The sequence below is a fragment of the Tupaia chinensis genome, unplaced genomic scaffold, assembly GCF_000334495.1.
Source record: "Tupaia chinensis unplaced genomic scaffold, TupChi_1.0 Scaffold000251_1, whole genome shotgun sequence".
In the NCBI taxonomy this organism is placed as follows: domain Eukaryota; kingdom Metazoa; phylum Chordata; class Mammalia; order Scandentia; family Tupaiidae; genus Tupaia; species Tupaia belangeri.
Genome location: NW_006159731.1, coordinates 4,992,321 through 5,003,607, shown reverse-complemented (window position 1 = coordinate 5,003,607; position 11,287 = coordinate 4,992,321). Strand labels below are relative to the sequence as shown.

Below are 11,287 nucleotides of genomic sequence, written 5' to 3'. Positions count from 1 at the left end.
GTCACACTATATACTATAAAAACATACAATTCTTATTTGTCAAGAATGTCTCAACAGCATAGGAAAGAAAATTAAAAAAAAACCAAAACTATATGGGACTTACATACACAATCAATCAACGTAATATACTGGTTGACCAATTAAAAACTACATGATTGTTTCATATAAAAATCTTGCAGAAAGTGTGTTTATTAATGACCTCACTAATGATAATGTAACACAATCAAAAGGAAATCTATCTGAAAAAACTTTAATAAATATGTATTTTCCTAAATTAACTTACTTAACATAATTTCTTCAAAAGGTTGTGGGTTACATTTTAAACATCAACTAATATTTTAACACAAACCATTCTGTTGCTAGTTTTATAATTTTATGCTGTTTTAGATAGACAGATAATGAATAAAATACAAAAGAAAGTATTATTGTAAGCCTATATTTTCTGAAGTGCTAGAAATCATAAAATTTTTTGACTACTATTTAAAAATTTTTAAATCATGCATTTTTAAAAAAATATATAAGTTCTGAAAAATACATGACATCAAGTCTGATAATGATTTTTTTATACTTTCAGTTTTGTCAGTGTTCCCATCATGCATTCCTAATGACATCATCATCATGGGGCACTCAGGATAGGGCATTAGGGAGGCTTTTCTTGAGAGAGTGATAAGGAGGGGGCCACACCTCAATGTGAGTTGAGCACACTTAGAAATTAATCATAGAAGAAGATGTCTACCACAGACGTCTTTCTTCATATTGAAATTACCTCATTTCTTCCCTAAGGTCTTTCCTCGAGACCTAGTTCCTAAATAACTCCTTATCCTATATACCCATTTATTTATTTACTTTTCTTACTTTTGTTCCATTGGTGTAAGACAGTGCTTCAGTAACCTATCACAGTTCCTGGCGAAGAAAAACCAAAATGTGATCGATGATAAAAGTTTACCAAATTAAGATAGAATGCTCTTAAAATATAAGTGACTAATCATGAGTTGCCCAAAAGCATTCTTTGTTTCTTTTCCAAGATGATGAAGACTCTTCATACATTTCCTAGAAAACAGAACCATAACAGGTATTTGAGATAGATCATTTTGATAGATGAAAACAAATACGTTTTTGGTAAAGATGGATGTGATTAAATATAAATGATAAAATTTTCAAATTAAAAAAAAAAACAAATACATTTTTATAAATTAGACAAATGAATATCACATCTGTTTCCATCTGCTCCTCTTTTCCTGATCCCATTACAAATACTTGTATAAGGTGCTGAGAACAGAGAATGAGCAGACAAGCTCCCCAGGCTGAAAGATTCTCACTGCAATTGCAGATGTGACAGACAAGACGCTCTAACAGGACAAGGTGCAACTACAGAACCAGAGTTAATTCTGTTTGGGACACGACAAGAGGCATTGTGGGCAAGGTTACGCAGGAGAAGATGAAAGGTCTTTAAACATTTTTCTTTCTAAACATTTTCTTTCTACTACTCAAACATTTCTACATAAGGTTTTCCAAAGGCAGGTAGGCTATGTCCATTAGCTGCTAAATATAGGTGACTGCCACAAAAGTTCTTAATCAGGTCTGGGGGAACTCTGGTGTGAATTGCTCTGTGCCCTACCCACCTACCACACCCTTCCCTATACATTACCAGACTAGAATTTAGGGAACTTGTAGAAAGAAGGAGGAAGAAGAACATTATCACTTTTTTCCCCTCACTCTCCTGTCAGATTCCATTCTACAGGGAGAGAAATCCAAATTCAACTGCCCTCTAGGAACCTGCACCTCTACAAACCCTCTACAGACGAAAGCAAGTAGAAATCCTGGCTAAGTCCTCAAAGCATCAAAATGGAAATAGGCCCCAATTCTTGTCCCTCACCCTTATTTTCCAGGGCTACCCCCTCATCATCTTTTGTCAACTGACTTACCATTGTGTCCTCCCTGGTAGAGAGGAGCTCAAACACTTTACCAGTGAAGCTCAAAAACTGTAGCAGGTGTGCTCATAGCAAAACACCCAAACACGTGCGCTTTACCAAGTTTCCTTTCCCATATCCTACCCTTTAATCCCAATGTGTTCCCTTAGGACAATGAGTTTCCATTTTCACTCAGAATATATGGTCACAAAATTGCCCTGGTTCAGAATCTAACTTATTTATCTCTACCTTAGATTGAAGACAGTAGGTTCCTGGCAAGGAGGACAGACTCACCCTTTGAAAGCCCTGGGCCTATGCTCTGGTCTTCTGAGCTACTCATTGATTGCTCAGCTTTGCTATCAGCCATAACGCTGTGGGCAGGTCCAGACTCTGAAGTGTAATTACACAATGTTGGCACGTACAGAACAATCCCACCGTTAGTGTTACTGACACCGAGGGAGAAATGAGGGAACTGCCCATTTCATTCCTTCAGAATTGCTTCTATTTAACCAAATAATGACTTGTTCTTCATGACTGGTTTGCTTTATTGCCAGAAAAAAAGAATTCCCCACTATATTTTCAATACTATTCAAAATGCATTTTCTCAGAAATGGCAATATCTTACCCTTTCTTTTTTTTTTTTTTAATATAAAAATAAGGAACTCTAAGAAAAGGCGAGAAAAGGAATTTCTATTTCAGCCACAGCCTAAGTAGCCAGGCATTATTCCTAATCTCTAAAAGAGAGACATTTTTATTCAAGGGAATTCTACTCCAAAGGAGATGCCATCCTCTGTGAACCTCTAGAATGGTCCAGATGAGGAATTCTGTTACCACTTGTTTAGGCCAAATCTATATAATGCATTCTTTGGGGCATGCGTTTTCCATGCTCAACAAACTTGAGAAAGGAGATCTTACATAAATGCCCTAATTCACAGGTAAAAAGATTTCACAGTCAGGGAAGGCATATAAATTCTACATGTTCTCTTACTCTTACCATTTATCTAAAAACTCCCGAGAAAATTCATATCCACAAGGCAATAAATAAATAAATAAATAACTCACCTTTTTCCATATGGGTACCTTGGCTTTTAAAGTGTCAATGGCATAGCTCACAGCTTCAAGGGACGCAGCCCTATGGGCTGAGGACACAGCAATGATTATGCTTGCTTCTGACACTGGAACCAAGCTACAATAAGATGAAGAAAAACAATTACCATCATCTCCAAATCCACATGTTAAAGAATCTTCTGGACACACAAAAGAGAAGTATCCAGTTATGCATTCTTAAGTGTAGTTCTGTTTTACTTAGACATAGGTTTAGTTAGAAAACAGTCATTCATCCCAGTTGCATTCAGCAGAGTGGATGCTGCGGTCAATGCTGAGGCCAATCAGCCAGCATATATCCACTAGACCCATTTGATGGGCACCAAAAAGGAAGGTCCTTTCACCGACTGAACAAACATCTGATTCCGACAAAGCCTAGTGTCAGGTAATGCCTACAGCAGATACAAAGTTACTGCCTGGTAGTTGTAACATGGAAATGAAAATTATTAATAACCAATATTGACAGATGTAGTCTCAATTGCTGGCTTCTTTTGAAAGCCTAGAGCACTACAAAAAGGCAAATTACTTTAATGACTTTCAAAGGCATTTACATCAAAAAGAATCTGTAACAGATTGTCCATATAAACAAGGTGTAGATCACAAAAGGTTCTCCCAAGGCTTCGTGGACTTCAGTACCCAATAACGCTGGCCCTTAGTCCCAGGGCCTGAACGTCTTGGCACACTTACACTGTTACAACACCAGAGGCTGTCACAAGAGCCTAGCCAGGGTCACAAGCAGTCCCTAAAGGTATTGGGATCCAGCTCTAATGTCCTCCAGAATTAATATATAAACATTCCTCTATGGTAATATAAAATTCCTAAGAAAGATTCCCAAACCAGAATCAGTACAAAGATGTAAACCAGCTAAACTTTTAAACGGATAACTCATACCCGAGTCTATGGAACACGGCTATGTGTTTGACTGGCCACTTCTCCCTAATGTCACTACAGATTTTTCTGACTTCGTTTTCTGCCATCGGTAAATATGCTTCATATTCCAAACTAATGACTTTTTTTCCTTCAAAGTTATTTCTTGTAGTTCCTAAACAAACAAACAAACAGATTCAAAGAAGGTTTTTCTTTAGCATAGAAATGTACATTCATATAATAAAAAATAATTATTTTTGAATAGTAAACAAGTAGCATACCAATTTGTCTAAAAATTACTTTGAAATTTCTAGGAACCAAACTTGACCAGGAAAACAAAAGCTAATTATTGTGATTATAATAAATAAAATAATACAGTAAGCAAACTTACAGGAAATGCTCATTTGACAAATGAAGCTACATTCCCTTTCTAACAGCCTTCGACACTTAAAAGGAAAATATTTGTTTCCAGGATTATGGTTAAGTACTTTTTTCTTCAATATTTAGAAATACAAGATTCTCTCTCTTAACAATGACTCTTATCCTATGCTCTCTATGCCTTATCATTTAATGTAAGTTAATTTAAGGTTACTAATACAAAACAAGAACTAAAAAATAATTTCTACCCACTGCTAGGGAAATCTTGGTTTATTGCTCAGTATGTTCAAATCTTCTGACTAGTCCCACTGTACGTGGAGGCACTTGCTAATTTCTATCGTCTTGTTCAAGTTAACAGACGCTGTGAAAATTACAACTCACCTACAAATAGGGATATTGCACCACAGAGTGGAGAAACCACCAACTGTGAGACTTCATCTACTGAAAGCTTCTCGGCAGTAAATTTTATTATATCCTTAGATTCCTCTTCCACTTCATCCATCTCTTTCCTGAAAAGATATTATTAATAAATCTTACTAGATATGTGGAGTCAAACACTCAACTTATAGGCTATATCAACTTATTGTTTTTTCTTTATTTTTTTAAAGAATTATTTTGTTTTATTTATTATTATTATTATTATTCAATTTAACCAGCAAGAGACAGAGAAAGAGAGAGAGAGAGAGGGAAAGTGAGAAAGCAAACTGCCAGGCCTGAGACTTGAACTGCATGCAGTCAGCCACAGGGGAGACCAGTGCTTTAACCACCATGCCACCTACCAGCCCCTAACTTACTGTTTTTTCTACATTAAATATTTTAGGAGATATCTGATACGAAAAATAAAAGTATAAAATTTTAGTGAAACTCGGTGTACTTATATACCTAATAAATCAGGCATAATATAAAACAAAATTCACCATTAACGTGATCATTAAAATGTAATCTATTGCACATGCCAATATATTCTAAATTCTGCCATTTCTACTCATATCTCCCATCACAGTACAGTTGAGCTATTTCCACCCCTATCTGCAGGCATATCACATCTAACCACTGTGTTTCCAAATGCACACCTAGAACTGCTTTTTACTTTATCCAAAAAGGACAGAAGAACGGAAGTAATGGTGAATTCTAAAGGAACTGGTTCCTTTTACAACCTGGAACAACCTTCATTAAGTAACTGAGAAAATAAGGAAATGAACTGCACACCTATTTACCAGGTATGAGGTACAAAGGCCTTTGTACAAGTTTCCAATTTAATTCATCAAACATTATTACATACTCACTAGGGGCCATTATTATATACTCACTAAGAGCCACAGACTAACACCAGGTACTACTGGTAGACCAGGGAACAAAGCACAAACTCCTGTTTTCAGTGCTTATCTTCAAATGGGAGACACAAAGCAATAACTAAGAATGACAAACAGGGATAATTTGTAAAAATAAGCAGGGTTCTGAGACAGAGCATGGGAGCTGGGGAAGGGCTATTTGAGATAAGGGTATCATGGGGGACTCTCTCAGGAAGTAATACTGAAATCTGAGATGTGAAAGATAGGAAGGCAGGCCTATAAAGAAAGGGGGAATGGACCCCTGGCAGATAAAGGGCAAATGCAGAGGCTCTGGGGCAAGAAGGAGCATCAAGTGCTCCAGAATCTCCTAGGAGGGAAGTGAGAAGCTGAGCCAACAGCGAGGGAGAGAACAGGATGGACTGAGTTGAGTAGGAGCTGCAAGCTGTGAAGAGTGTAGTTATAAATCCTGTTAAGGTATCCTCTGAATTGAAAGATGAGAAAAAGAAGGCTCAGAAAAGTTAAGCATTTACACAAGGTGCTGAAATTCCAATAAAGGAGTTAATAAACCAAAAATTTTTCCCTCTCTTCTTCCAACCACTGAAAAACACTGGGCCCCAGGATTTTCTGCCTATTGGATGTGCCAGTTGAGCTTCTTCCATCTCTTTTTCTTGCAATAAGATATTGGTAACCCAAATATGTTCTATGAACTTCAAACCATACAAAGATCCCACAACTTCTGATTCTATTAGACTACTGAAATCTAATAGAAGGTCCTAAAATGACAGAATACCACTATTGTCAAACATACTCAAATAGCACACGATGCTGATGAGTAACCTTTCTAATCTTTCCAAAGAGCAGCTGTAATCGTCACAAACACATATAGCCTGTTTTCTGAATATACACCAACTCTGAAAAATAGCATTTTATAATCTCCTAAAATGACAGTGATATGGTGACCACAGTTGCCAAATAAAAATGAGATACGTATTGCTGTGGTTTGGAAATGGTTTGTCCCCCAAAAGTTCATGATCTATTCTTCAATTTTTGTGGCATTGCCCTCCAGAAGACTACAGGCAGAAATGAGCGAAAAAATAAGTAAAATAAAGAGGCATTTGTGGCTTATTCTTTTCTTTAATGGGCTCAAGCTTTTGCCATTAAGAAGGATATTTACTCTTGATTACAGATTTAAAAAAAACTATCAAATTATAAGTTTTCTTCATTTCTAACTTACCAAAAGTTTTAAATCAGGGATAATTTAATTTCTATGTTATTTATTCTTTAGTTGGCATTCTGTCTACTTAAGAAAAGTATGATCTCTCTAGACTATACTGAAGAATGTTCTTACACATTATCCTACTCAGATACAGATTAAATTGCTTGGACAGAAAGATGGGCTGGGTCATAGAGCCACCTACTGCATAGCTATAAATAATAATGTTATGTTTTCTTTTCAGGTACCATGATCTTTTGACTTTCTAGCTGTGCAATTTTTCTATATTTCAATGTCCCCCAAGAGAGCTATTATTTAGTATTAAGATGTTTGTGAAAAAGTAAGAGAGTACACAGAGAGTTCCAATGTTGGTTTTACCACTTAATAGCTACTGGATTAAAGGCAAGTTTAACTTCTCTGAATTTCAGTTTTCTTAGCCTGCAAAACAGGATATTACTATCCATTGTCTAGCACTGTGCCTGACATATAAGCACTCAAAAATGTGTTAAATGAGAAGAAACATTTTAAACTAATATTAAACTGCTTATAATAGAGTTGATGCAGAGATAGTAGGTATTGATCAGTTTGTACCAACAAAGAGTTCCTCCATCAAGTGGGTTTATGCAGACATACTCACGAACAATACACAGTAACAGCAAACCATACACAAGTATGATGTGTATAATCCTTCACAGGGCTGGTTACAAATCACACCTACCTCAATGACTCAAAAGTACTACCCTCCACTAATAGGGGGGATAATGGCAACTTCGTCTCCTGGTTGAAGCAAGAGGAGCTGATCTCCAAGCTCGACATATTCTTGACGAACGGCAAATATCACCTGATTTCTAACATCAGCCAATCTGCGAGGAAAAAAGTGTGATTAGAAAGATCAATGTTTTGATAGACCTCAAATCTCTTCAGTTACAAATGAAGATATTGCATAAATACTACTGTATGAAATATTAGTGAAGTTATTAACTAAATTAACTAACATTCTATGAAAGGCCATAGCACTGACACACAATCAATCAATCAGTCAGCCAGGGGCATGATAGTTAAGGTGTTGATCCTACATAGCCAAGAGCACAGTTTGAGTCCCAAACCTGACAGCTTGGAAAATACATCAGGGTTGTTTGCTTACATGCCTAAAATCCTGACAGGAAAATGGAGGAGAAGGGATTGCAACATGGCCATACCCTGGAGGGGGGGGGGTAGTGATTATGTGTTTTCCCTTTCTGTATTTCTCTGTGAATGCATGCACTGTATACAGCAAAAACTGTTTTAAAAAAATACTTATTCATGGCAAAGAACACATTAAACTGATGACAAATTCTTTATTGGATATTGTGCCTTATGGAATTAAACAAACCAACCAACTAAAATAAACTAGATTGGAGCTAACATTCAAATCAGATCAAAAGAGAAGAAAAATGTCCTAATGAGTACATGGCCTTTCCAGGGGCCTTCTGAATACTTGCACAAGCATAACTAAGAATAGCTAGGAAGTTTCCCATAAGACCAGGTGTCTCCTTGCAGTAAAAGATTAAAGGCAGAATAGAGGCCAGTCATGTTTCATTGATTATCAGGGCACTGAAAGAGCAACTTTAAAAACATGAAATTAAGGAGTGGTTGCCTTTTTTTATTTTTTTTTTTGGAGAGATTTTTCACTGTAGGGCGCGTGCGCTCGCCAGACAGACAGAGAGAGACATAGAGACAGAAAGCGAGAAATCACCCCCCAGGGGGGATGGTCACGCCGCAATCCCTTCTCCTCCATTCTCCTCTCGGGATCTTGGGCACGCACGCACACGCGCCCGGCGTGAGTTTTAAGCCACCGGGTCCGGGACACGAACCGTGGTTCTACTACGTGGGAGTCCAGCGACATAGCCATTACGCTAACTGCTGGTTCCTAGGAGTGGTTGCCTTTTGAACATACATTGTGCAGTATCTTTTACACAGCACTATGACTTCTAAGCTAAACATTTTATAGACTAAAGAGACACTATTAACGAACACTCTGAAATAACTCATTTTGTTCTAAAAAGGACTTGAGATAGGAATGAGCAGTAAAATGTCAGATTTTCAAGAACAATTTTTTTTAAAAAAGCAAATATTACAAAAACTCAAATTCAGCAGCCTCGAGGATTTGTTATAGTTCCCTTTTCTTTTAAACTTAGAAATCTCTCTTTTTCATTCTCTAAAAAAGTGCAGCAGGACAAATAAGTTTAAAGCACACATTTTTAACAGAATTTGTCATCATTTCACTTAATGTTATAAAAGATGCAAAACCTACATTTTCAATTTTGTAAATTATGAAAGAAGACATAATCATGTCTTTCTGGGAGTATCTCGGCTCACTGTGTTTCTGTAGTAAAGTATCCTTAATCTTAAGGGCTTGGGTATTCCTAAGCACTAAAGTTTAAATTTTCAGAAGTATTTACAGAAAAATACAATGATTCTTTTAACATTAACCAGGAAAATCAAAAGTAACCAATTTATTCTTTACTATTATCACTTACACATTTTAAAAAATTTATTTTTAAATGTTAATCATACACATTCTACAAAATGTTAACTACCCAGGATGTAGACTTTCTATCTCTTTCCACAGCTGCAATGCTTTTATTTCTTGTGGCACAGAAATGGTCTCTGAACGAACTCCAGTTATTTCAGCACTTTTTGCAAAATACAATACTTCAACCTGAAAGGAGAAAATGCTTTTAATAATAACAATTCTTTTGACTGGCCACGCTGAGTTTTCTTGTTTTCCAAATGCGCTACTTTAATAAAAGATAAATTTTATAAGTTAGAGAATATTAAATTGCACATAAAACATTTCTCAGTACAATTTCAAATTCTGAAAAAAATGTTTGTTCTAAACACCAAACAGACTAATTTCTGGATGTTACTGAGTTTTATAAACACAAGTGTGCCACAATCAAGATCTTAAGTATATCTTCTCAGAAAACATGTTACAACTGTCTTTAATTGACATAAGTTATTTACCCTTTTATAAATACTTGGGAGGAGAACAAATGCCTGAGTCAAGAAATGAATTACCCAAAGGAACAACCAAATCTGGGAAAGACTTCTCTCTCAAAACTTCCAAATGACCTTTGATTCCAGTCTATATTACATTGGACCCAGCCACCAAGGCTCAAGTTATGCAACCCACAAAGCCTGACATTTAAAGCAGCAGCCAGATTTAAAATACAGGATAAACTGGTATTTCCTGGGACAAACCTGTACAATCAGTCTGGTACCTACGGGATTTGATCATGTAGAACAGCCCACCTGTCACTCAGCACACATCGCTCTCCTCGAAATAACGACAGATTTGCAAATAACCAGAGCTTTGTAAACTAATAGATGAAGCACGTTCTTTACAAGAATTCTTAAATAAATGCGTTTGTTTTTAGATTAAAATTTTGTCTTCGTCAAAACGAGTAACCTGAGAACAGGAGGCCACAAAGGTCGAGAACCTTCTGAAACGTGCCGGTCCTGGACACCGTGACCCTGACACCAGGAGTCCTCGGAGTGGACGGGAGTTTAGACAGGGGCAAGAACAAAGTCGCGAAGCCGGGTTGGGGGCGTCAGAGGGGGGCAGCCCCGGATAGAAGGCACCGGCCAGGGCGGGTGCACGTCGCGGAAGGGAGGGAGGTCCCCACTGCCATCGCAGCGACTGCGAAGAGCGTGCCAGATACATCCGCGAGCGCTCTGTCACCAGGTGGGCTCGCACACCGTCCACCCTTACCTGGCACCGAGGTACCATCCCGCCAGGACCCCTTGACCGACTTAGAACCACTGACCCGGAGGCGCCCGCACAGCAGAGCGCAGGCGCAGCATGACCTTGCGCGCCCACCGCCAGCACAGAGCATGCGCAAGGCCAGCTCCGCCCAGCTGCCCCCACGTCCTGGTGTTCCCGTGTAGACTGCTACTGGAAATCTTGGTTTCTGCTCGCAATTTGGGTGCAAAATTGAGAGCGAACGCTAGGTATGCGAGTGGAAAAGGGCTGATTATGCATGCCCTTCTTCCCTGAAAGGAAGTTGTGGTGTCAGGGAACTGACGCCGCATTACCCCGGACATTTGCCACCTGCGCTCTGGAAGCTTTTCTAGTAACCCAGTAAGAGTTCAGGCTTTCCCCCTCACTCACCGTTAGACTTCTCTGAAGTTTTTATACACTCCGCCATCTGGTACGTAGTGTTCCCTAAGGACAGAGCATTCACCTTATCCGAGCGTTCCAACTGGGTCAGGTTGGCACTTCCTTTGCCTGTTTAATGAGCTGCTCTGTAGTTTTGTCTTCATCAGCTTTCCCAACTTCTGTCACCAAGACCTCTCTGCTTTAAAGGGCTTGCGCAGTTACCTAGACAGGAGTTGGTCGTCCCTCGCCTTGGAACTCGCTTTTCTGGGTAGGAGAGAGTCATAAACATCAGCAGTGTAGTACTGGGGATAGCTGTTACCTTGCTCGGGGGTGAAGGCAGGTACATGGCTGGGTCCCCTGGGTGTGCTCTATGAAGGCTCAT

The 11,287-nt window shown here is 38.3% G+C and overlaps 1 protein-coding gene across 2 annotated transcripts; it reads right to left on the bottom strand.

The window, feature by feature from the left end:
• Nucleotides 1-11: 11 nt before the first annotated feature.
• On the bottom strand, nt 12-10,614 carry MOCS2 (molybdenum cofactor synthesis 2). Of its 2 annotated transcripts, none has more exons than XM_006149023.3 (6): nt 10,519-10,614; nt 7,483-7,627; nt 4,641-4,768; nt 3,906-4,056; nt 2,973-3,096; nt 12-1,050 (listed from the first exon to the last, which is right to left on the bottom strand). In XM_006149023.3, exons 2-6 carry the CDS (start codon nt 7,578-7,580, stop codon nt 982-984), a joined length of 570 nt encoding a protein of 189 aa, XP_006149085.1. In that variant the 5' UTR covers nt 7,581-7,627; nt 10,519-10,614; the 3' UTR covers nt 12-981. The 2 variants fall into 2 exon arrangements, with proteins under 2 accessions (XP_006149085.1, XP_014443488.1); XM_014588002.2 differs by lacking the exon at nt 10,519-10,614 and adding an exon at nt 9,344-9,459.
• Nucleotides 10,615-11,287: the final 673 nt, after the last annotated feature.